At 44.0% G+C, this 26,712-nt stretch overlaps 1 protein-coding gene across 1 annotated transcript in view; it reads right to left on the bottom strand.

Annotated features, from left to right (window-relative positions):
- Nucleotides 1–18,521: 18,521 nt before the first annotated feature.
- Nucleotides 18,522–26,712, bottom strand: part of CD9 (CD9 molecule) — a 29,025-nt gene continuing 20,834 nt past the window's right edge. Inside the window, exons 3-8 of the mRNA XM_035138031.2 lie at nucleotides 25,301–25,398; nucleotides 21,707–21,781; nucleotides 20,800–20,892; nucleotides 19,669–19,761; nucleotides 19,453–19,536; nucleotides 18,522–18,898 (exon numbers count right to left, since the gene is read on the bottom strand). Coding sequence (XP_034993922.1) covers nucleotides 18,833–18,898; nucleotides 19,453–19,536; nucleotides 19,669–19,761; nucleotides 20,800–20,892; nucleotides 21,707–21,781; nucleotides 25,301–25,398 — 509 coding nt within the window. The 3' untranslated portion in view covers nucleotides 18,522–18,832. The remainder of the gene's footprint in view (nucleotides 18,899–19,452; nucleotides 19,537–19,668; nucleotides 19,762–20,799; nucleotides 20,893–21,706; nucleotides 21,782–25,300; nucleotides 25,399–26,712) is intronic.

Genomic DNA, 26,712 nt, shown 5'->3' with positions numbered 1-26,712 from the left:
ACAGGATTGGCTCAATTGGCTCAATTATTATTATTATTATTATTATTATTATTATTATTATTATTATTATTTAATTTATTATTATTGCTCTGCTGAGGAAGGAAACAGTGAATCATAGTTCAATAAAACAGATTCAGCCCTTTGTTTTGCATGTAAATTGACTTTTTCTTTTTGATACATCCAAATTTGTCTTAGTCCCTGATGAGTAGGATTCTTGCAGTTGTCAATCTGCTATAGGGAGCCCTGAGATTTCAAGTTTCCCCTGAATTACAGTGAAGGCACCTGAAATCCATCCTTTTTTTTCTTTGTAAACCTTTATAAACAGAGGTTATCACTCTGTCCCCCGAGTCCTCCACAAGCTTCATGAGTCTCCACCAGGCCAAGAGTCATCTTCCCTGAGTTCCCTTGGTGTGTTAATCTTCATTAGTTTTGCTAGCAGGAATTTTGCCCCACTAAGTCATTGGAGCTCATGGCTTACTGCCCATTCTGGCAGCTCTGGGTCTTGCTCCTCCTTCCGATGTTCAAAACAGAGCACAAAGAATTGACCTCCTGGCTTTCTTTTTTTCCAACATTTTATTTTCATTGATATACAGCTAAAGATATAGAAAAGTTTATACCAGGCATCCTCAAACTTCAGCCCTCCAGGTGTTTTGGACTACAATTCCCACCATCCCTGACCACTGGTCCTGTTAGCTAGGGATCATGGGAATTGTAGGCCAAAACATCTGGAGGGCCACAGTTTGGGGATTCCTGGTTTATACCCTAAACAAAGTATCTTTTGACAATATACCAGAATAAAAGCAAAGAAAATCTAAACAGAAAGAGGAGCAAAGGAAAGGGAGAAGAAGAAGAAAAAAAAACAGAAGAAAGTAAAAGTAAAGGGAAAAATGAAGACTTCTGACTCTCTTGTCAGCTAAATACAGTAACGTGTTCAAAGTATTCACTCAATTCTACATCCAACTATTCTATTTTCTACGAGCCAATGTTTTTTTCAGTCTTCAAATCCAGATATTGCAAGTTTCTTTTTCATGCAAAAAGTCCATGAGAAGTTTCCAGTCCTTAATAAATGTCAATATGATTCAGGCAGCCCTCTAAGGAAATCCAGGGCTGCAGTACAGTGGAACCTCAGTTTATGAACACCTTGGTGTACGAATTTTCAGTTTACAAACGCCGCGGACCCACCTGGAACGGATTAATTCACTTTCCATTACTTTCAATGGGAAAGTTCGCTTCAGTTTATGAACGCTTCAGTTTATGAACAGACTTCCAGAACCAATTGTGTTCATAAACCAATACAATAACCGGGTTTTTTTAAAAAAATAATAATATTTTATTGATTTTCCAGAACAAAAGGGTTAACAAAACACTAAAAACAATAAAACAGATACACAATAGAAAATAAAAATACAGAAAACAAAAAAACCAAAGAAAACAGAAAACAAAAACATATAAAGCATTGTATCTTATCTCCCTCACAATGTATATTGGGACCTCCTCGGGTTCCCGTCCCTGTGGTTCTTATATACATTTCTAATTAGCAAATTCTGTGTCAAAATATTCACTTTATAAAAACTTCTTCTTTCCCTCTAAATAACATCTTCACATAATCCACAGTTTTATTTACAGCTTAATTTCTAATCTAAAATATTACTTTAGCATATTTTTTCAAATATAGTTTAAAATCTTTCCATTCTTCTTCCATCGCTTCTTCTCCCTGGTTGCGGATTTGTCCGGTCATCTCAGCCAGTTCCATAAATTCCATCATCTTCATCTGCCACTCATCAATCGTTGGTAATGTTTGTAGCTTCCAGTGCTTAGCTATCAAAAGTCTCGCTGCTGCGGTGGCATACATAAAAAAAGACACATTCTTCTTGGGAATCTCCTTTCCTACAATGCCCACTAGGAATGCTTCTGGTTTCTTAACAAATGTGTTTTTCAACACTTTCTTGAGTTCATTATAAATCTTATTCCAGAAGTCATTCACTAGTGGACACGTCCACCACATGTGGCAGAAAGAACCTACTTCTTTATTACATCTCCAACATTTGTTATCATGGTTATGATAGATCTTTGGTAGTTTTACTGGTGTAAGGTACCATCTATACATCATTTTCATTAAATTTTCTCTTAATAAGTTACACGCAGTAAACTTAATATTCTCTTTCCATAATTTTCCCCAATCTTCCATCATTATATTATGTCCAACATCTTTTGCCCACAAAATCATAGCATTTTTTGTTTGTTCATCTTTCGTATACCACTCTAGCAACAATTTGTACATTCTGGAAAGTATTTTCGTCTTAGGTTCTAACAATTCTGTTTCCACCTTTGACTTCTCTGTTTGAAAACCAACTAATCTGTCCATTTTAAACACTTCATTTATCTGATGGTATTGGAGCCAGTCATCTAGTTTACCTTTCAGCTCCTCATAAGTTTTTAACTTAAATTGGTCTCCTTCCTCAATCAACAAATCTCTATATTTCAACCAACCGGTCTCCATGTTTAACCTTTTTCGAGCCTTGGCCTCTAAAGGCGAAATCCATTTAGGTGTTTTCCTTTCTAGCAAATCTTTATACCTGGACCAGACTTATGAACAGACTTCCGGAACCAATTGTGTCCATAAACCGAGGTACCACTGTACTTCATTGGTACACTTTTGCCACCCTGTCAAGCACCCTCTGCTCATTCCTGAAATCCTTAATCCAGCCTCCAGGGTGGATTCCCGAGGGCCAGAAGAGGATAAGGAAGAATGGGTCAGGCACTGCTCTGGACTGATGGGCCCTTAATTCATAGGCAGTAGCTTTGCCAATATTTTTGGCTTAAACATCAATTGTTCTGTTTCTGCACTTCAGCTCATGGCACCAGAAACAGCTTGCTTGTTGCTTGTGTTAACTTCCTGTTTAAAACAGCAGAGACAGAGCAGATTTCGTGTTATCTCCTGGAAGGACATTTCCCCGGTCAAATGTTATCAGAGACTGTTGGATGTTGCTGTTGATTAATATATCCTGTGGCAACATTATTATTATTTGAACCCATTACAAATGAGTCATATGCCAGTGAACTGAAGTTAAATGAACATGTTTAATTACTTGCTCTTTTTCAATTTCAATTCGGATAGGATCTAATAATATGTGTTTGTATCCCCCCATTGGATGAAATGACTACAAAAGCTGGCCTCCCTGGGATGCAAGTCTCAGATGTTTTGAATCTCAAATTGCACATATAACCTTTTCTGCGATATTCGGCTCTCACAGCATGACCGGGCCACCATGCCCGAGCCAGCCGTGGAAACTATGATCAACTGCACTGGAATAAAAACAAGCTGGGGGGTTTTATTTCATTTTTAACAGAGGCATGGAAAAATCCCCAACTGTAGATTTTGAGAGGAAAGCCCTGTTACTGTTATTTGGTCCACATGGTGGAATTCTGGCTCAACTGTGAGTCACTGAGAATGAGCTCTGTTGCATTTCCTTCTCTCAGGAAAAGTTAAATATCTGTATTTCAAACTTTTTCTCTTCTTAATTTCCCCGGTTTTGTTCTCTCTGCCCCGCCCTTCATTTTGCCAAACCTCCATGTCATTTACATCTCTTGTTTGCCCCGTTGCGATTGGGCATCCCACACAGCTTGCCAAATCCCTCCACTTCCATTTCTCTTAAATGACATAAACCATTGGTCCATGCTATGTTCCCAAGGGCTTTTCAAGGCATTTTTTTAAAAAATCAAAAATCAACTGATCAGCATGCAGATATAACTGAAAATCTGTCACTCTGCCTTCTTTCTCATGTCTCCAGAGTTTATTCTCTCAAACAAAATGATTCATTTTTGTCTGCCAACCCTTTGTGTCTTTTCCAAAACTGCAGAAAGGTTATGCTACAAATGATAGATTTAGGACAGGCCATTGGGATAAATCTTCCATCTTGCTCCTTAGGAGAAATTTGCACTAAGATACTGAGGAATTTTGGGGAATACCTTGTTTGTTTGTTTGTTTGTTTTTTTAATTCCAAACTCATTTGGAAATGTGGAAAACATACATTGTGAGTGGAAAAATGAGAAACAGGAATGGGCATATATGTGCCCACCTTACTCCCAGGGGAGTATATATAGTAGAAATGCAGCCTACTCTACTAAGTTTAGTTCCCACTTAGTTCCCATTGATTTCAAAGGGATTTAAGCCATGATTAATTTGTCTCATTAATTTTAATGGCAGCTAAATTGAGCTATATAGAGCCAGTCTGTTTTCTGTAACATGTAGCTTGGCCATTTTCAAATCCGTATGGATGAGAAAACCAGGAAAAGGGTACAGATTCAAGTCGTGAAATCTCTCTGCTGTTGCAGTAGAAGCTGTGCATTGCTGCTTTGGGTTTATAGGCACAAACAGGGCCGTCTTAAGCCCATCCAGCGCCCTGGCGCTAAGGTCCCTCCAGCGCCCCCCTCCAGAGCCTCTCCAAGGACCCGGGAGTGCCAAGCGGACCACGGCAGCAGCGGGAGGCCACCTCCGAGGACTCCGCGCTGTGCCTCCTTCACGTTTCCCCAGCGCTGGGTTCCGCTCAGTCAAGCTTTGCCATCAGCGCGCGCATCCCCAGGCCAGCAAGAGCTGCTTGGGTGCTGTGCGTGCGCTGGTGGCAAAGCTTGACTGAGCGGAACCCAGCGCTGGGGAAACGAGAAGGAGGCACAGCGCGGAGTCATCGGAGAAGGAGAGAGACGCGGCGCTGCCTCTCAGCTCGTGGAGCGCAGTCCTGGTCAGATCGCCGGAACCCTGCGCTCACTTGGCACCCTTCCAGCGCCCTCCAGCGCCCGGCGCCATGGTTCTCCACGCCACCAGCCTCTATGGCTAGGACGGGCCTGTGCACAAATAGGACTTATACACAAGGGATTCTAACAGAACAAAAGCGATGAGTGGAGAATGCATTTCCCATGACTCTGACAGTTCCTCCTATGACGTCAGTCTGTTTGTTCACACAAAACTTCTCCTTTTTGAAAGCACCTTTCTGCTTTTGCAATACACCACAGTAACTGCAGGATATAAGCAAGACCTCTCAACACTCTGCGCAATTAAAAGGAAGATCTAGTCATGTTCGTTTGTGTGAATTGTCTCCGTCAAAATTTCCTCCCATATGCATTGAAATTTCCCTCTCTGAAACCAAAGATTTTCCCCTGCAGACTTAGGTTAAAATGATCGGAACCAGGGTTTTAATACTAGGGAAAATCAAAAAATAGTTACAGAAAAAAAATTAGTTGCAGAAAAAAATAACCCTCACCACTGTATGTCAATAATTAACCTTGCAGTGTGCGTCAGAAAAATAAAAAGAAGCATAACACACTTCACTCAGAATTCATTATAAATATTTCTATGCCATCTTTCAGGATATACCACATCATGTGTAAATAACACATTTGAACTAAATCACCTCATTCCAATGAATAAATAATCTCATTCCCATAAATCGTGTCCTCATCACGGTGGGCACATGTTGCGGTGAGATCATCAGGACTGACTTCACTGTTGGTGTGGGTGGGAGCGATTGGATAGGCCGCAACAACCCGATTGATGCAAAGCTGTCAACTTTAGGATTTGAAAATAAGGGATCAGCAGCAGCCTCACCTGTCATGGGGACAGTCTACGGCAGGCATCCCCAAACTGCGGCCCTCCAGATGTTTTGGCCTACAACTCCCATGATCCTTAGCTAACAGGACCAGTGGTCAGGGATGATGGGAATTGTAATCCAAAACATCTGGAGGGCCAAAGTTTGGGGGTGCCTGGTCTACGGTATATCGAACAATCCAAGATAGCAGCGGGAAACGGCGCTGGAATAAGGGAATTTCCAGTATTAACCGAGGGACCTTTATATACCACTGCATGTTGAGTAGAATAGAATAGAATAGAATAGAATAGAATAGAATAGTCATTTATTTGCCAAGTACTTACATACTTGGAATTTGCTTTGGCTAATTTTACAATGTAAACGTACTTTATACAAAATATCTGTTAAATATCTGTGTGAGGATCGGAGTGTGCAGAACACTCTTTCAAGCAAAGGATTCACTCCGACTGCGCCTGGAGCTTTTGCCTTCTGTCCCTGTAGTGACTTCAGAACAGGTTGAGGTGGTTGTTGGTGCCTCTGGCGCCGAGTGAATTGCTCTAGGTGATAATCCTTGACTTTCCTATAAAAGTGATTCCGGTCGTTTGCCAATTTTTGACTCTCCGGAGCAGAAGACTATGTTCTCTTATATTCAGTAAAAGAAGATGTTATCTTATATTCAGAAATGTTCTATAAATTCTTCCAAAGAGTAGCCGAGACATGTTTGAGAATTGAGTCCGAATCATAGGTACGTTTTGCTTTCTCTTTCGCTTCGTGCACCGGATCACCCGTCCACCCTCCCTATATTTAGTGTTTTGCTATGATCTTGCTATGCCGTCGTGTGTCAGCTGTCGTTGGGACAGGGGCACGGCAGGAATTTTCCCCATTTGGCTGACTGGCTGGTGCCACTTGGGTTTCACCTGCCGCATAGCAAATCATCACAACTTTCAAAACAAAATTTAAAAAATCATTCCCGTAGCACCTTAGAGACCAACTAAGTTTGTCATAGGTATGAGCTTTCGTGTGCATGCATACTTCTTCAGATACACTGAACTTTGTGAGGTTTGGCGGTTAGGCATTGATTCAAGGTGGAGGGTAGGGTAGGTTGTCATACCTGCCTTTCCCAATGTGTGATCGGGTATTCTGTTAAAGGAATCCAGGTGCTCTCTATGCTTTTGTCCAGGCATCCCCAAACTGCGGCCCTCCAGATGTTTTGGCCTACAACTCCCATGATCCCTAGCTAACAGGACCAGTGGTCAGGGATGATGGGAATTGTAGTCCAAAACATCTGGAGGGCCGCAGTTGGGGATGCCTGCTTTTGTCCAATCCCCTTCCAGGGGTTAGGGCAGGCTTCCTCAACCTCGGCCCTCCAGATGTTTTGAGACTACAATTCCCATCATCCCTAGCCACTGGTCCTGCTAGCTAGGGATTGTGGGAGATTATGGGAGTTGTAGGCCAAAAACATCTGGAGGGCCGAGGTTGAGGAAGCCTGGGTTAGGGCCACGCCAGAGCACCTGGGAGCGTTTTGGGGTGAGGTTGCGTCTGTGGTAGGACCAACGCTCCTTACTGACTTCTGCTGGTGTCCAGTTGCTGCCCTGCCTGAGGTGTTGGTGCAGCTAGTTGAACCAATGCCTAAGCAAACCACTCACATTCTGTAATCAATAAAGCTGTGGCCAAAATTATGCCAATAACCTTAAACTAATATTGGTGTCAACTGTGTCTTTCTTTGGGAGGTCTTGGGGGGTCTTCACATGCAAAACTAAACCATTCAAACAGCAGTCTAAAACATTTCATGGCCCAGCACAACTCACATGCCAAACCAATGTGTGTATGAATATATGGACGCATGTGTGTGTGTGTCTTCCCCTCCTGGACAGCTCGGTTGGTTAGAGTGTGGTGCCAAATCATGCCAAGGTTGCAGGTTCGATTCCCACACGGGACAGCTGCATGTTCCTGCATTGCAGGAGGTTGGACTAGAGATCTTCAGGGTCAAATCCAACTCTGCAATTCTATGTATGGGCTGGAGGATAATGGCTAAGAATCTGATGTTTGAAGTGGCTCTGAATGCAATTTCTTCCTTTGTCGTTCATATTTTTTTCAGTTGGAGTGGCCCACACATTGAGATCATCTATCAGTAAAAAGGTAAAGGCAAAGGACCCCTGACAGTTAGTTCCAGTTGCAGACGACTCTGGGGTTGCAGTGCTCATCTTGCTTTACAGGCCGAGGGAACTGGCGTTTGTCCGAAGACAGTTTTTCCGGGTCATGTGGCCAGCATGACTAAGCCACTTCTGGCGCAACGGAACACTGAAACCAGAGCAGCACACGGAAACACCGTTTACCTTCCCACCGGAGCAGTACCTATTTATCTACTTGCACTTTGACGTGCTTTTGAACTGCTAGGTTGGCAGGAGCTGGAGCGGAACAACGGGAGTTCACCCTGTCGCGGTGCTCTCCTCCAAATGGCCCGGCCGGCTCAGGTAAGGCAAGTGAGAAACTAGGGAGAGGGCCTTTTCAGTTGTAGCACCCTTGTCTGCAATCAGGAAGGTTCTGCTGTTATCTGGGTTGGTGCCTTTGGTCTCCTGCAATTTGTCTAATATCTTTTTATGCTATTTTCGCTGCTGTTTTTGTTTTATGTCATGATTATGTTTCCCCACCCCCACCCCTATTTATTATGTTAATTGCAATTACCTTGGGAACTGTTCTTGAAGGGTGGTGAAGAATTTTTCAAACCAACGAATTTGGGAGTTACCGTTTGGTTCCTAGTGTGCCACGATAAGGAAATCAAATCCTCTCAAATCGCAGAGGAGGCTGCTCACTGTGTCTCTGCATGATGCTTTGCTCTGGCCCTGAGCTTCATCCCTGCATCTGGTGCAATGAATTGGTCACACATTCCCCTTTGCAAAACCACAGGAAAATGGCTCGTCCTCATGCATGGATTACTGCCTGGGCTGTGCCTCCTTCTTATGCAGAAACACAGATATTGGGTTTCTCTGAGAGAGGTTCTTTCCAACCTTACTCTTACAGTGCCACACTCTAAAAGTAAACTTTTGGGCCCACAAGGTTGAGTTGTTCCACCAGTTTAAATTCAGAAAAAAGTATTTCCTCTGCTATCTGAAGTTTAGGAAACAAACAAGAGCGAGAAGCCCAGTTATATGTTGAAACTGACTCGGTGAGGCTGCAACACCCTTGCAATTTCCTCGGAAACTGGTTTCTCTGCTTTGTAACAAGCCTTCTCTTTCTACCAAAACTTCCCTGTGACTAGAGGAATTTCCTTCAGTCGGTAAACAGTGGATCCAGTCTCTGTGATCCGCTTTGGAGAATACTATCCAGTGTCCCTCTATCCAGTGGAACAATCCATTTGGCAAATAATGGCGTAGGAAGAAGAAGAAAAAACCTTTGTGGGGAGCACAGCTGAATAGCTTCCAGTTTAGTCATCCAGCAAAAATCTAACCACTTCTCCACACAGCGAGCCGAGCACCGCACCCTTGAGGGCTCTGAACTTACAGGGAGCCCTTTCATTTGTTTGCAGGGTTTCTTAGGCGATTAATTGCAACACTGTCAAACACAAATAAGAAAGGAATGTAGGTAGGCTTATATAAACTTTTAAAAACAACTGGCAGGAAAGCCCAGGGAGCTGTTACTCTAGAAACCCGGGTCTGGAACGAACCCAAAAGTTACTGATTCCAACTCCACACCCAAAGGCAGGAGACTGCATGTTCTGGAGAACGATGCGTTATCTCCTCCCATCATGTGCCTACAAAATGTTAACTCATTTCAGCGATGGCACAAACACAGATCAGGGGTGAACAAATTGGCCGAGCTAGAAGGGTCTGCGATGTTTGCCCTCCATTTCAAAACACACCCATTTTCATTCCTCTCTGTCCGTGGCTCCAAAGAGCATGGGTTTGCTGCTACATATTCATCGGGAACATGATATTTGTCTGAATGTCTGAATGTTAATTTGCCGGAGACGGTTTACAGCTTTAAATAGCATCTGTGAACTGCAGCATGGTTTTAATCCTTTCTTGCTGTGCTGTGGTCCCAACCCGGCGCTTTTTGCTATGGGAAGCTAGGTGCCTCTGGCACATTTCCTCTGGGCACAGACAGGAGGAGCTTTTTGGGTGGGGATTTTCAACAGGGTTGAGGTGCAGCCAACAGCCCTCCCACTGAAGAAGCAGTCTTCTCCTGGCAGGTGCTATATAAAGAATAAAAATGAAGCAATCCAGGCTAAACTAGGCAATTTAACACAATTTCGCATACGTAGTTCAGTTTTGTTTTCTGAGCATGATTCGTGGTGTGTGTGTGTGTGTGTGTTTAGCTCAGGCACCCCCAAACTTCGGCCCTCCAGATGTTTTGGACTGCAATTCCCATCTTCCCCAACCACTGGTCCTGTTAGCTAGGGATCATGGGAGTTGTAGGCCAAAACATCTGGAGGGCCGCAGTCTGGGGATGCCTGGTTTACCTGGTAACATTGTTTATTTGAAGTCAGTGGTAGCGTTACTGCCCGAGAGGCACTTTTGTATTTTTTAAAGAGTTTTTATTAAGTTTTTCCACACGCACCCCCCTAGTATAACAAATATCATAATTCACCAATCCCAAATTATCCCTCCCCCTCCCTTCTCTATATTGTTTTTACACAATATCAGTTCCTGCTTATTTCCTATCCATTCATTTTTTATACTTAATCTTATAATTTGTATAAATTTTGTTACTTGTAAATGTTTACTCAAAACCTCCTAATGAGTCCTGTTCTTTGCATTGCTTTTGTAGGTATTTGCTAGGTATTCTACAAAAACAATGATTTGTGGCGTTGGTGCGGCCTATAGCACCCCCCCCCCCAAATACCTTGGGCCCCACATAACTCTGAGCCCGCCTTCTGTGTTTTGCACCATTATGGCCATTTATCGACGCTGAGCATATGCTGCTGTCTGGACCAACCAGGCAAGGACAATCAAAGGGGCATTTCTGACAGCTCTTTCTGCTCCAGGCCCTCCAAAGTTTGAGACCAAATGGTTTCCTGAAGGAGCTGTAGAACATTCCTCTGTGGGCCAGCATTCTTAGGCACAGCAAGGGATGATTTTATTTTTAAGTGCGTGTGATGTTTATTATTACCAACCCTGATCGCCTGAGAAGCAACTGGATGTTTCCTGCAGGGGAGAATCAGGGGAGAGGAGTGCTAAACCACTAAATGCCTCCCTTCCTCCCTAATTTCCCCTGTAAATACCCCCTTCCCCGCCACCTCTGCCAAATGCTTTTCTCCTTGCCCAAACCTGTTTCCAGATTTGGAGCTTGGCCAAGGACTGACATCCAAGGATTTGCAGGAGAATAAATATTTACTATTATACTGCCCTGCCACAAATTATCCCAGTGAATGCCTGTGTACCTTATAGCATTGTGAACGTCAACATTCAATCCCGTTCTTAGAAATGTCTGGATATTATTCCCCTCGGTGCCATGAACCAAGATAATCACGGGGAGCCGTACTATAATGCCTACCGTGTTTCTGAAAAGAAGATGCACCAGCTCAGCTCTTGCTGAATTCAAACATTTCCCAAAGAAATGTATCATAAAGATAATAATTCAGAATGACGTCGGGGGCCATTGCAAAGTGAGGTGGGGAGGTCGCTTTTGTGGTATCTCCGAGGAAAAAGAAACTCCCACTTTAACAATGAGCAGAAACATTTCAGGGTGGCCTCCTTCCTTAGACTGAAAATGAGATATTTATGTAGGGGGGTTAAGTAACGGGAAAGAGCTGGCCAAATGTAAATAAATTGAGGAAACGGGCTGGATGCTCAAATGCAAGGATGTGGGTAAGGAAGACCTGGGCACCATGATCAGGAAGGGGTGGTGGATACAACTCGATGACAGCAAGCCGAGGCCTTGGGAATGATGACGCCAAGTCCAAGACACACCGGTCTAGCAGAGATTTTAGTTGTTTTGTTGCCAGAAAACAAAGGGCAAAGGCAACTTCCTTTTCAGCTGTATATGTTGGGTGAGCAATCCACCAGAAATGGCAGGGCTCCACCCATGATTCCCAAAGTTATCAATCTTAAACCCAAGGCTTCAGAGAAGGGAGCAAGGGGGAAAAAATGGGCAGTTTGTTGGGCAGCCTCCACAATGAGAATGTAACATCATGAACATCAGGACTGCCAGGCTCCAGCACTGAGGAAACGCATGTTCCTTTGGCTTCTTTCCCCAAACCTGCCATTTGTTGTGCTCCCTGGTGCATGCAGTAGTGACACTTTAAAAAGAAGATATAAGAAGAAAGGGGCGGGGGATTCTGGGAAAAGATGGGCTCATTTTCTGCTATATTGTCTCCAGCAGAATTTAGAGGCACACTCAAATTTTCGTGAACTGAACTTTGGATTCAGACCATGGAGAACTGGATGAAAATCCCCTCTCTTAAAGCCAGTGATTTTTTTTCTTAAAAAAATGTTTAGGGGTACGCTCATTTTGACTCAAGAAAATCACCATTTTGTAGTTCAAATCGGGAAAAATAAATACAGTAAATGAACCAAGTACAAAGATTCACAAAATGTTTAGGGGTTTACTGTTCGGTTTCTGATAATTGGTTCTCATGGGAAACTTACAGATTCTTGCTTCGCACAATTAACTCAAGGCAGTGTCAATTTACTCTTGGCAGAAAGCCAAGGTCTGCCTGGCCTGGCAACAACTCTCTCATTGGTTAATGACCAGCACTGAACTCTGTTATCTAGGAATGCTAGCACAGTTGTTTCTCATGGGCGTTAGGAGTAGGAGTGCTGCGTATGGTTGGAGAGAGAGAGAGAGAGAGAGTAAGGATTTATTTTGCTTTGCTTTGTATGCAGAAACTCTGCTGGTTTTATTTTCTTTTAATAAATCCTGTAAATAGTTATTCTGCGTCTAGCCGACTAGTCATTTCCACCTCAACTACGGTAGCTTCTGCGCTGTGCAGGAAAACTCTGCTACGTTTGGGCTAAAGCCACTAGAGCTATGCCTGACACTTCAAAATTCTAAGATTTACGTACCCCTGCGTCCCCCCAGAAAAAAAGCACTGTATAAAGCTTACCAGATGGCCTGAACCAGTCAATCTCACTCAGTCTAACACACCTTCCAATGTTGTTGCGAGGATAAAATGGGACAGCTCCCTACACCCTGGTTCTGAGCTCCTGGAGAAAGAGTGAGTGGTAAACAAAGTTGAGCAATCAGAATTGGCTCTGTCTAGCCCAGCACACCTCTGTCAAACATCTTTAGATGCCCTTTGAGTTTGGTTTGCCTCCTGTTGGCCCTGCTTGAGTTGTGAAGCATCTGAGATTACTAAAGCTCAAGTTATTAAACAAATAACCTCCCTCAACAACATCAGCAAGGAAAGTTGATGATGAAATTAATGTAGTGTGCATATGTGTATTTGCCTCTTTTCTTAACAGTATTGAAAGTGAAATCAGAATGAGCAGGAAAATGACTGGAATGAAGGACACTCTGAAGCTTTTGTCCAAATATAAGGAAGAGCTGGGATTTCAGGTGAGGAAGTATTTATGTATTTCATGGGAAAAGACATTCCTATTGCCCCCCCTCTTCTAGAACTCTTAATTGACACAATATAGTGCAGCAGGGATTATACAAGTAAATGAAACAGCAAAGCAAATACATAAATTAAGCAACTAAAAAAAAACCTAATCAAAATAGAAAGTATAATTTCAAAGACCTGATAGTTTAACCGACGTAAAGAACATTTCAAAATCTTCATAATGTGTTAATACCAATAATTTAGAACAGCTGTAAGACTTAGTATGAGAAGGAATTTAGATTAGATTTCGGAGTTATGTGAGTGAATTCAGGGTGTTATTAGCAGTGTAATCCTATATGTATCTACTGTGTAGTCTCACTGATTTCATATAGAATCATTTCCAAGTAAATGTGTATAGAAATGTACCCTAAGCATAGAATAGGCTTGGCTAAGAAGCCAGTTGGATTTTCTCCCATGTGACCATTCTGGGAGAAAGAGGGAAGGAAGGAAGCAGGGAAGATCCAGGTGCAGAAAATAACTTTTAGTTGAGCCCAACATGTTTCCAACGGAGTTCTTCCTCAGTATCTGGTGAATAATTGTTTCTTATGCATCTGAAAGCTTTCCTCCTTGTTTCTTCCTGTGTTTTTTTGGCATCTTCCTGCTATTTCAGTCTCCTTCCCATCACACTGGGCGCACCATCCAATGATACAGTCCAACGGCTTGGGATTATTTTCCATTTTATTTTTAAAGGCTCACTACACAGAATGTTCTCAGGCAGGTGAGAAAAGTAGATCAGTTTTCCAGGTAAAAAAAAAGTGAGATTCTTTCAGGAAGCTGAGCCCTGGGAATTCTGGTAAGCTTTAACATACAAAGCAGGAAATGGAATCTGGTGGAATCTTGCAAGTTCTTAATGCAAGATGTCAATTTAATAGCAAGGAAAGAACAGGCTAGATTCAAACGTTTACAAGTAAAGTGTGGACAGTTTGGAGTGATACGGCGCAGGCGAGAAGTGCTCCAGCTCAGCCCTTTAAGTCTGATTTGCATCTTCTTCTCTGCAGAGTCAGAGGGTACAATTTCCAGGGGAAATGTGGAGATGCTGAACTTAACCCTTTGTGGCTTTCTCCCTCAAGTACCGTGGCTTTGACCCTAGCAAAATTCCAGATAAGTGCTTCTGTTAATTTTGTTGTTGTTGTTGTTGTTTAGTCGTGTCCGACTCTTTGTTACCCTATGGACCAGAGCACGCCAGGCACTCCCGTCTTCACTTCTGTTAATAGTATTATTAATATTGGGGGGGGGGGGAGTATTGGCTTGTTGTTATTTTTTATTATGTATTTTGTGGTTTTATATCTTGATTTTATTCTGTGAACTGCCCTGAGACCCCCAGGAATAGGGTGGTATATAAATTCAATAGCAGCAGCAGCAGTAGTAGTAGTAGTAGTAGTAAGCTGGAACCTGGGCTGGAGGCATAGCTGCCAAGTCTCCCGTTTTCCCTGGGAAATCCCCGTTTTTCCAGCTGTTCCTTTTTTTGGTGTGGCGGCCATTTTGGAACTGGGCAAAGCATCATCAAAAGTCACTTCTGAGCATGCTCCGCCCAGTTCCAAAATGGTGGCAGCGCTACTTCTGGTCTGCTATTTCCGCCCGGTCCCTTATTTCTGACACAACTTGGCAGGTATGGCTAGAGGGCTAGCAGCTGACAGATGACAGTTGCAGAATGGGTGAGAAACAGCAGCAAAACACAACCCAAAAGCATTTCCATTGCAATTCAAGCCTTATGAGCTCCAATTTACACAGGAGTATCTTCAGCCAGGCTCCAAAGTTATGGAAAGGAATATGTAGTACCGCCCAGAGAGCGCACCTGTGCATGTGCAGATTACCTTTTCCTCCTATTAAGTAATCTGAGCCAGCCTCTGCACATCTAGAATGGGGAAGCATAACTCTCACCATAACTTTGCTTTAACCCTATATAAAGCTATATATAAGGGTCTGGAGACTTATGTTTCAGTGTACAGTGATGCCTCGCTAGACGAGTTTAATTCGTTCCACGGGTCTTTTCTTATAATGAAAAATTCGTCTAGCGAATCCCATAGGAATGCATTGAATTTTTTTGAATTTTTTTTGCCCATAGGAACGCATTAATTGAATTTCAATGCATTCCTATGGGAAACCGCGATTCATTAGACGAATTTTTCGTAAAACGAATTCGTGTAGCGAGGCAACCTCCACTAGAAAAGACCTTTCGTTAAGCGGAAATTTCGTTAAGCAGGGCATTCGTTAAGCGAGGCACCACTGTATCTGAAAAAGTGTGCATGCACACAAAAGCTCATACCAATGACAAACTTTAGTTGGTATCTAAGGTGCTACTGGAAGGAATTTTTTTATTTTGTTTCGACTACGCCAGACCAACACGGCTACCTACCTGTACCTATATAAGGCAGTCACACACCACACTCCAGGGTGTTTAAAAGTTAAGGACTTTCCTTGTGCTTCTGTTCCCGGCCCACAAACACCTACGCTGCTGTTGCCTTGGCAAACACAACTTTGCCTTGGCACTGTGGCCTGCGGTGCCACTTCAAGCACACTGAAATCGATGTGGGAATGCTTACAATGACAGCCAGTTTCTTCTCCAGAATGCTCATCTTAAGAAGAATTGTTTCTACTTATTGCAACTTATCACCAAGCTCAAAACCATGGAGGGACCTGGTTTGAACAGAGATATCGGGTTCTTATCTCATTATACATGATAAGCGATCTTCAGCCATCTCCACCCTTGCTTTTTCATGCAAAACCATTTGCAGTCGTTTGCGGTCATCAACAGCTATCAGTCAGTCAATCACCCATTTCCACCACCCTTCTGAGTGATCCCCCCTCCCCATCCCCACCCCTCCCCACCCCTTCTCTACATAAGTGCCTGGAAACTTCCATTTCACTGTATCTGAAGAAGTGTGCATGCACACGAAAGCTCATACCAAAATAAAAACTTAGTTGGTCTTTAAGGTGCTACTGAAGGAATTTTTTTATTTTGTTTCTACTACTGTACATCTTAGAAGCTCTCAATCTGCTGTAGTCTGGATTTGCTGGGGGTTTGGGATAAATGTCACAATTGACAAACCTACGCACAAAGGCCAGCAGTTAGCTCAGCTCTGAAGATCTATTGAACATCTAACAGGGGCTCTCAGTCAAGTGAAGCATTCACGCCCCATGAATGGCTGCCTTGTAGATTTATTTTCAGTAAGAGGAGAATGTGGCAGTTTGTGTCTGACAATGGAAAAATCTCTCGTCTGGTTTTGCGATCCAGTTACAGAGCACACAAAAAACAGCCTCTGGCTCTTTATAACTGTTTGGGGTCCTGAATGTTGCAAGCTGTAATTATGCATTTGAGATTCCCCCTTTTTCTTTTCTTTTTAAACCAATGTAAAAGAGCAAAACAAAGAAAGATGTAGCTCATTATATGTGCCTTGCAATTACAGGGGAACTTGCAGGCACCGCCCACATTCTAAATATAGAAGCCAACAAGCCTCGCTTAAGCTTCTACTCCATAGCCAGGACATACTGCTCTGTGTTACAGAGGCAGATGATAATTCAGCAGCAAGGACGCTTTAAGAATCAAGTTCCTTTCAAGATTAATTAAAATTATCCCACGGCAAACCATAAAACAGTGGTACCTTGGTTCTCAAACGCCTTGGTACTCAAACAACAACCCAAACACTGCAAACCCGGAAGTAAATGTTCCGGTTTGTGAACTTTTTCCAGAAGCCGTACATGCTCTGTTTTGAGTGTTACGCTGAGGTCTGTCTGTTTTTGCTATTTATTTTGCATTTTTGTTCTGCGGCTCATTTTTGTTTTGTTTTTGGGACTGTGTGGAACCCAGTTCAGCTACTGATGGATTGACTGTGTGACTGCAGTACATTGTTTATGGCTTTCATTTTATGGATCAACTAGTGTCATTCAGCCCGTTTACTAAACGGGCGCTAGAACATTCGGCCTTTTTCAGCGGCGCGTGGGGGGGGGGGGCGGCTGGCCCTTCCCACGGCCGCCGCTTTGTCGGGGTGCTCCGCTGAGCCCAGCTGGCCAGCGGGCGCCCAGGAGAAGGCCGCGATTCTTCTGAGGACTGCGAGGGAAACGGTAGGCAGAGGGGTGGGGAGAGCGTGTGTGTTTGTGCGTCAAGTCTCTGCGTCCAATCCCTGTGTCCGTGGGGCACATGCGCAGTAGCGCAAACCCAGGGACACAGGGAATACTGGACGCAGAGACACTTTCACTTTATTATATAGGATAGTCTCGTTAGATAGCAAAATTCATGTTGTAGGGGTTGTTTTTAAAAGTCTGGAACGGATTAATCCATTTTGCATTACTTTCCAAGAGAGAGCACGCCTTGGTTTTGGAACGGACTTCTGGAACAGATTAAGTTTGAGAACCAAGGTACCACTGTATGGTTAAAAGAAGCTCTAGGGTATCATCCTCACTTTGCTTTATTTAAGTGATGAATGGATAGACTGTCCATAATCTACCTGTTTTAAAAGTGAAAATTACAGGTAAATGTCCCCAGGCCTGCAGTCTACATTCCATTTTTTTTCTGCTCCGTATTTACAATGCTTTGTTTCTCTCTCTAGACAGAATTCTGTAGACAACTGAAAATTAAATTATGCATTTCACATTGGGTATGAGGGAGCTGGGTATGTTTAGCCTGGAAAAGAGATTGAGAGGAGATAGGAGAGCCATCTTCAAATATCTAAAGGACTGTCACATGGAAGATGGAGCAAACTTGCCTTCTCCTGCTTTGGTGGGTGGGACCCGAAACAATGGATTCAAGTTACAAGGCATGAGACTCTGGCTAAACATCAAGAAAAACTTTCAGGCAAGAAGAGCTGTTTGACAGTAGAATGGGTTCCCTAAAGAGGCTGTGGACTCTGCTTCTTTGAAGATTTTTAAGCAGAGGTTAGATGGCCATCAGTCAAGGATGCATTAGTTGAGATTCCTGCAATGCAGGGGGTTGGACTAGATGACCCTTGGGGATACTTCCAACTGTACAATTCTATGATTTAAGTCTTGAGTATAAAATGCAAACCCATCCGCATAAATTCTGTCCAAATATTTTGACTCATCTCTTCATGTCTGTCACGTTTTTTCCCCCAGCAACTAAAAAATACTCCTCTGCATGGTAGTTTTGAAGATATTCATTGTCAATTGTCACCTATTAAATCACTTCCAATATATATCTAAAATAATTTCAATAATTAGTCTGTTGCTCATGAATAGGATGCTTTAGTTTAATATTTGTTGCCCACCAAGTCTGTTATAGTAACGGGAGAAAAGAGTCAGGATCTTACCCACATGCAAGAAATATTTTCAGTATTTGAGGATTTTGCTAAGAAATACCATGAAAAAACAATTTAGCCCTCATTACCCCCCTCCTGTGTCAGAATTAGTACACTGAAAAGAAAGTCACTTTTTAAAAAAAGTCACTATGTGGTCTTAAATCTTTATTAAGTATCAAATTTTCTCCAATGTAAGTTACATCCCAGTTAAGTCTGAATAAAGAAGACAAACCCTTATATACAAGTTGTTAGACTTTAGCTTAACAAATATAGTACCTTCTCAAAATTAGATTTCTTTTAAACTTTTATAAACAAAAACATAAAAACGAAGATCAGTACTAAATAAAGCATTTTTAAAACAAATATATAACTTTAGAAATGACTTTCAGAATGCTAAAGTGAATAACTGGCAATTCCTTGAATGCTGCTTATAATCCACTCTGCCTGAGGCTCCTTTAGACCATTTCTCGGTTTCTACGAATAGCACAGCAAAGGATCATGCTGAAAATCATACCGAAGATCTAAAAAAAAAGACAGACACACAATTGGCAAAGTTTCTCCATGAAGAATACCACCAAGGAGATCAGTGAATTAAATAATTTTGCTCCAGGTTTAAACTGCAATGGTTCAAAGCCAGCGATGGTTTGGAAAAACAGTGCAGCACAGCTCAAGTTCTGAAGTGTCCTCAGATCTTGCAGGAGAGTAGATCACACCAGCCATTGAGCTTCACACTGTTTGCCACGGCTGGTTTTCTCTTAGCAGAATTGGGCCTCTTGATGGCTTTTACATGTAAGTGCCTTCTCGGTGGTGGCACCCTCCCATCAGATGTCAAAGAGATAAACAACTACCTGACGTTTAGAAGACATCTGAAGGCAGCCTTGTTTAGGGAAGTTTTTAATGACTGATGTTTTATTGTATTTTTAATCTTTATTGGAAGCCGCCCAGAGTGGCTGGGGAAACCCAGCCAGATGGGCAGGGTATAAATATTATAATTATGGTCTTACAAAAAACGCCATGCTTGGCATTATGCAACATGCAGCTATGTGCCAAACTTATGGAAAATGTTGGTACTTACCATCACCACGCCAACAGCGATGCCGACCGCACCAATCACATTCAGCTTTTTGGTGAAGACTTCCTCAATAACTGAAGGGCATCCCTGGGGAAAAAAAGAACAACCCTTCACCTTCTGTACTCTTATACATGCAAGCACCAAAGAGATGGATTTTGCCACATTGTGCTGAGATTTAGTACCACGAGGCATGTCCCTATCTGGGGTCCAATGACATACCTGTAGCTGCACGGTTTCGACGAGACCGCTCTGTTTGGGACAAGTGTCTTCAACTAGTGCCTCAATAGCCCCTGTGAGGCCACAGCAGTTTAGCTAGAGCAGAGAGAAAAGTTACATTTCAGTTGTGTTTTCAAAATATGGGTGTCCTTGAAACATATATACAAGTCAACAGATCTGGGTAAATTATCAACTCGAAGAACTTTGCTGAAATAAGATCTTTGGAGATTATTTTAGCTCCTCAACTTGGTCAGAGCAAGCTGCTCACTTGGAGCTATCCATGATGCAGAAAACCTTTGAGCAGCCTTGCACTGGACACAACACGTCCACACTATAATGAGCCCCAATGGTCTAGGTGGAAGCGACTGGTGGACAAAGAAACAATAGCACCCCTTTCAGATCAAAGGTAAAGGTAAAGGACCCCTGACAGTAAAGTCCAGTCGCCAACGACTCTTGGGTTGCGGCGCTCATCTCGCTTTACTGGCCGAGGGAGCCGCTGTTTGTCCACAGACAGTTTTTCCAGGTCATGGGGCAGCATGACTAAGCTGTCAAAACCAGAACAGTGCACGGAAACACTGTTTACCTTCCCGCCGGAGCGGTACCTATTTATCTACTTGCACTTTGACGTGCTTTCAAACTGCTCGGTTGGCAGGAGCTGGGACTGAGCAACGGGAGCTCACCCCGTCGCAGGGATTCGAACCGCCGACCTTTCGATCAGCAAGCCCCAGGCTCAGTGGTTTAGACCACAGCGCCACCCGCGTCCCAGATTAAGCTGCTGCAAATTGGGACTCCTGGCTTTCATTCCTAGCACTCGCTGGCTCAGTGGAGATGGGATGTTCTTCAATTTCTTAGGCATGGTTAAGAGCTTTGGCAACTCCCCCACCCCACCCCAATCTCACAATTGCCTCCTCCCCTCCACTTCCAATTCTCCTCCAACTACGGACAGTGTTTGTGACGGCTGCAACTTGAGCACCGACCACAGTCGGTTTTAAACAAGTTTGGTGCGGATGTTAACATCAACTATAGGTAGCACTTGTTGGGGAGGGGGAAATGCAAAGAGTCCCATCATGGATTAGTGCTCTGAACAGGTTACAGAAGCAAAGAAAAAAATAGTTGAGATCTGATCTGACTTACTGCGGCCTGAATGGCTTTCAGAGTTTCTTTGGCGGCAGGTTCCCTTCTTTTGTCATATGCTGATCTGTAAAACTCCTGCACCTGCTTAATAATCTAAAAACACAAACAACATAATAATTCACCCCAATAATGACAAATTGGTTACATTAATCTTTTTGCTTGAAAAGGAGAAGCTGGAATATGCTGTCTACGACATGACTGCTGAAGTCCTTCAGGCTAATCTCCAAAACACTCCTTGCCCTCCCCAGCTCCCCCCCCCCCAAAAAAAAATCTAACTTGGCCATATCTAGGGCTTAATGTCTACAGAGGGGGAGGGAAAGGAGGACAATAGGGGAATAGCGCTTGTGTCGCTTTGAATTCTCAATCAGGATTAAACCATGATTGCATCTAGGTCTAAGTGGTGTGTACCATGTCAATCAGATGTGAGGGGTGGGGAGGCAGCCCCTATTCTACCAAAAAGGAATGCTTGGAATAAGGAAATATGATGTATGCCCTGTGGTATCTTAAAGACTGACAGGTTTATTATTGGTTGTCAGACTGGATTTGGGGGACACAGTCTTGTCTTGGTTCCAGTTCTTTCTGGCCAGGACAGAACCTGTTGGAGGTGCTAGTAGACTGCTGCTCTATCTCATGGCCTTCTGGTTATGGGGTGCCTCAAGTTCTATTCTGTCCCCCTCAGTAATTACTACTACTAATACTACTACAGCCCACATAGTCCTTAACCACTGGGGGAAACCAACTGGAGGTTTCAGCTGCCAAGTCCCGAGAATACTGGTGACCCACAACTCTACTTCAAGTTTCTATCTGCTAATCCAGAGCAGATATTTGGAGGCAGAATTTTGGATGTAGGATTCCGTTCTAATTCTAGATGGCATACAAAATCAACTTTAAAAAGATGTCCGCCTACCGTTTCCTTGTTTGAAAATCCCAAGATGGCGGCAGCTACTTCAAGGGCAAAAATCACGAGAAGGAAGGTAAAAAACTAGAGGCAAAGGAGAAGAGAGACATTTAGAGTAAGGTCATTCATGGCTGGTTTATAAAAACATGAGATGATAACACTGAACAAGTCTATATAGTTAGGGATTTAGAATGCTCTGTGTGCTTCGTTAACTTTATCTCAGTTACCATATCACAGTCACCTTCCAAGGCAGGATAGCAGGCTAAGTGTAGCAGCTCATGTAAGACCACTGAGGACATTGGAGGTAGCAGCTCATGTAAGACCACTGAGGACATTGGAGGAGACATCTGAACTTCCTAGCTCACACTTGCGCAGCCCAATCCTATGCAATCAGAAGTTCCACTTTATTCAACACTCAAGTATGCATGCTAAGGATTATTGTGATAAAGGCGTATAGAGTGCTTTGACTCCGTTGAAAAATTCTCAGCGCAAAAAGGATTTCTTCTCTCACCTAATGATCTATATTAGCACTCATGTTACTGCTAAACACATCTGTGAACCCTAAGTGACATTTCCCCAATACAGTAAGCCTGTCACTTATGCAGGGGTTACTGTACTTTTCTGTGTATTAGACGTGCGCTTTCTGTTTTTCATCAAGGAAGGGAACAGCTTTTGCTGTGTGATGGTCTGACGGGTGAGTGATTTTTTGCAATCTCCCCTCTAAAAAAGCTCAACAACTCTGGTCAGTCCTCCGCAAAAAAAGCTTAACAGCTCTGGGCAATCTCGCAATCTCCCCCCCCCCCAGCCATTTTCTTCAGTTTGTGTCCCCCAAAATAGGGGTTGCCTTATACATGGAGGCGTGTTATACACAGAAAAAATATGGTATGCTCCTAAAGCCAAAATCACATATCGTCAAAACCCATTGGGTTCAACAGCAGGTAGGATTGCCAAAGACATTTCCCCCAGAAACCCTGCCCCCTATTTTTCTTTTTAATGTCAACACACCTAAAGCTGAATGTGCGCAAGTTAAATGTGCAATAAATTGTGGGCTTACTGCGCAGCATTTCTCCAAGCACCGTGTGTGAACTCTGCAATCAAATTATAGCAGAGTATCAATTTGCACACCCCGCTTTGCTTGTTGCACTATACGCATCCAGCGACCAACGGAATGGCGTCACTTCTGTTCCCGTACCTGGGAATTCCAAAAAGGAATGCCGTGCACTGAGAAGCCTCGAACCTCACAGACTGGGGCTGTGCTCCACATGGGTACTTACTGGGAAATTTCATGGGCTGCACCCAAAGCTTTAAATGGCTGCTCTAAATCATAGAAGCCCATAGAAAGGAGGATGAATTATAATAATTTATTATTTATACCCCGCCCATCTGGCTGGGTTTCGCCAGCCACTCTGGGCGGCTTCCAACTGAACAGCATCAAACATTAAAAACTTCCCTAAACAGGGCCGCCTTCAGTTGTCTTTTAAAAGTAAAATAGTTGCTTATTGCCTTGACATCTGCTGGGAGGGCGTTCCACAGGGCGGGTGCCACTACCGAGAAGGCCCTCTGCCTGGTTCCCTGTAACCTCACTTCTCGCAATGAGGGAATCACCAGAAGGCCCTCCGCACTGGACCTCACTGGACGATAGGGGTGGAGACGCTCCTTAAGGTATACAGGAATACAGGACTGAGGCCATTTAGGGCTTTAAAGGTCAGCACCAACACTTTGAATTATGCTCGGAAACGTACTGGGAACCAATGAAGATATTTCAGGACCGGTGTTAAATGGTCTCAGCGGCCACTCCCAGTCACCAGTCTAGCTGCTGCATTCTGGATTAGTTGCAGTTTCCAAGTCACCTTCAAAGGTGCATTGCAGTAGTCCAAGCGGAGAAAAACTAGAGCATACACCACTCTAGCGAGACAGTCTGCGGGCAGGTAGGGTCTCAGCCTGCGTACCAGATGGAGCTGGTAGACAGCTGCCCTGGACACAGAATTAACCTGCGCCTCCATGGACAACTGTGAGTCCAAAATGACCCCCAGGCTGCGCACCTGGTCCTTCAGGGGCATAGTTACCCCATTCAGGACCAGGGAGTCCTCCACACCAGCCCGCCCCCTGTCCCCCAAGAACAGTACTTCTGTCTTGTCAGGATTCAACCTCAATCCGTTAACCACCATCCATCCTCCAAACCAGGGCTGGCTCATCGTAGACCCCCTGTGGCGCAGGGCACCATGGAGCCGGCCCGCCAGGAGGGCGCCGCGAGCTGCGCCCGCCCGCTGGCCGGCCGGTCTGCCGGTCCGCTGCGCAGCTGCACGCGGCGCCCACCTGCCCACCGCGCTGGGGAATGGGGCGGGAGGGCGCCAGAGAAATCACGCTGTGCCTGCCCGCCCGCCCGCCGCGCAGCAGCGCCACGACCACCGCGCTGGGAAACGGGGCGGAAGGGCGCCGGAGAGATCCGCCGCACCATGGCGACAGGGGCGCTTAAGACGGCGCTGCTCCAAACGCCTTCAGACACTCACACAGGACCTTCACAGCCTTAACTGGTTCTGATTTGACAGAGAGGTGGAGCTGGGTATCATCCACATATTGAAGAACACCCAGCCCAAACACCCTGATTATCTCTCCGAGCGGCTTCATGTAGATCAGGCATAGGCAACCTTGGCTCTCCAGATGTTTTGGAACTACAACTCCCATGATCCCTGGCTAACAGGGCCAGTGGTCAGGGATCATGGGAGTTGTAGTTCCAAAACATCTGGAGAGCCAAGGTTGCCTATGCCTGATGTAGATGTTAAAAAGCATGGGGGAGAGGACAGAACCCTGAGGCACCCCACAAGTGAGAGCCCAGGGGTCTGAATTAGGGAGTGGAAATAGTTCAAAGGCAAATTATATCAAGACTTCCCACATGCAAGTAGATTTTAATCCCCAGCAACTCCAATTAAAAGGGATCCTCGGGTAGCATAACTAGGAAAGCCTTCTTGGAAGATTTTTACTGGATGAAGTAGGGAGCACTGGGCTCCAGGTATCCATGGTCTAATGCAGGCATCCCCAAACTTCGGCCCTCCAGATGTTTTGGACTACAATTCCCATCTTCCCCGAGCACATGTCCTGTTAGCTAGGGATCATGGGAGTTGTAGGCCAAAACATCTGGAGGGCCGCAGTTTGGGGATGCCTGGTCTAACGTGAATGAGTTTCACTACATGTAGGAGGTTCTGTGACATAAACGTTGAAATCTAACTTGTGTCGGCAACTTTTTGCACAGTGTGCATTCTGGGAGGAGTTTATGCACATTGTCAAGGAAAGTACTTCCTTTTGAAAACAGACATTAAAGAATTCAGCAGACATTAAAGCGGTACAGTCGTACCTCGGGTTACGAACCGCTCGGGTTGCGAACACTTCGGGTTACGAACTCCGCAAACCCGGAAGTGTTTTCGTCGTGCGCGCTTTGCGCATGCGCAAAAAATCGCGAAAAACGCGCTTTGCGCATGCGCAGAAATGGCGCTCGGTTTGCGACCTTTTCGGGTTACGAACTGCGACCCGGAACGGATCGTGTTCATAACCCGAGGTACTACTGTATAGCCTTCTACCTACTGTAGAAACTATTGCCATACTTACCAAACCAAGCATGCATTGCGACTCCTGTATTGCTCCACAACATCCCAAGAAACCAACCAGCATCATCAGGGCACCAGCTCCAATTAGAACATAAACCCCTGGAGGCAGAGGGATTTAAAAATAAATAAATTAAAACAGAGATTTATTCTCAACTTAAAAAAAACTTCATATTTTTAAGTTTGAACAACATGAAGGCTACCAGATAGACTGCCACTACTATTTATGTATTACACTTTTTCTTCCAAGGATCTGAAGGTTGTGTACATGGTTACACTAGCACCATTATTGTTGCCTCTTTCATTTTATTCTACTTAGTAAGTAAATCACCAAGATTTAAAAAGAGAGCACTACTAGCAGTGTTTCAGAACAAGTTACCATAATGGGTTTTAGGTGGTGAGAGCAGAGGACGGTGGGGAAGGCTATTTTTTCTATTCCCATAATAAAATCACTAACTTCTCTTATCACCAGAAAAGGTTTACAGCAGTCCTTTTTAAGAGTATTTCCCTCCTGGCTAGGGACTCCCTCATGACCCAGCAAAGCTTATCAGTTGTGCAAGCCTTAATAATCCAGCTTCTGGACTCATCCGGACTCATCAAGACCTCAACTGCATCTGCAAATGTTTGCAAGCAGCCAGCACCTTCAACTCCTGCAGACGGCCAGAGGAAATGGCCGTTCTCAGCCAATGGCTTTCAGTTGACCACTTTACCCATACAGAAAGATCTTTGCAATATGTGTTGTGGAGGGCTGCCCTCAACACTTCTGCATCACAGTACCTCTGGTCCTCCTTCTAATGCATCCATTAAAATCCTCAGATTTTATTATCTGTGAGAGACGACCTTTCCCCTCGTGCATGACCTGTGGGATAGGCTTTCCGACATCTCCCCACAATGCTTCAGGCCATATGAGAAAGTTACAACTGGCTAGCCATTAGTGCAATTCAAAGATGCCCAATTGGTGCAATTCAAAGATGGCAGAGCATGCCATCCAAGTCTATGGAGCATGGCATAAAATCCAGGCTGACTGCAATTCCAAAACGCAATGGTTTTGCTGATGACATGTACAAAGAGGAGGAGGAGGAGGAGGAGGAGGAGGAGGAGGAGGAGGAGGAGGAGGAGGAGGAGGAGGAGGAGAAGAAGAAGAAGAAGAAGAAGAAGAAGAAGAAGAAGAAGAAGAAGAAGAAGAAGAAGAAGAAGAAGAAGAAGAAGAAGACCACCCAGCAGATAGAAACCTCTGCCAGACAAGGACTAGGAAACCAATAATACCAATAATGGGGTTTGGATGGAATATATAACCATTAATAACTTCACCAGTGTGTCAAGCTAAGAAAAAACTGACACTGGTTGTTACATAGGGAGTGGGGGAGGAAGCAAGGGAGAAAATCCCACAGACTTGTTTGCCCACAAATCCAATGT

The sequence above is a fragment of the Zootoca vivipara genome, chromosome 5, assembly GCF_963506605.1.
Source record: "Zootoca vivipara chromosome 5, rZooViv1.1, whole genome shotgun sequence".
NCBI lineage: Eukaryota > Metazoa > Chordata > Lepidosauria > Squamata > Lacertidae > Zootoca > Zootoca vivipara.
Note: the sequence above shows the minus strand (reverse complement) of the source record. Positions and strands in the feature narration are given on the sequence as shown.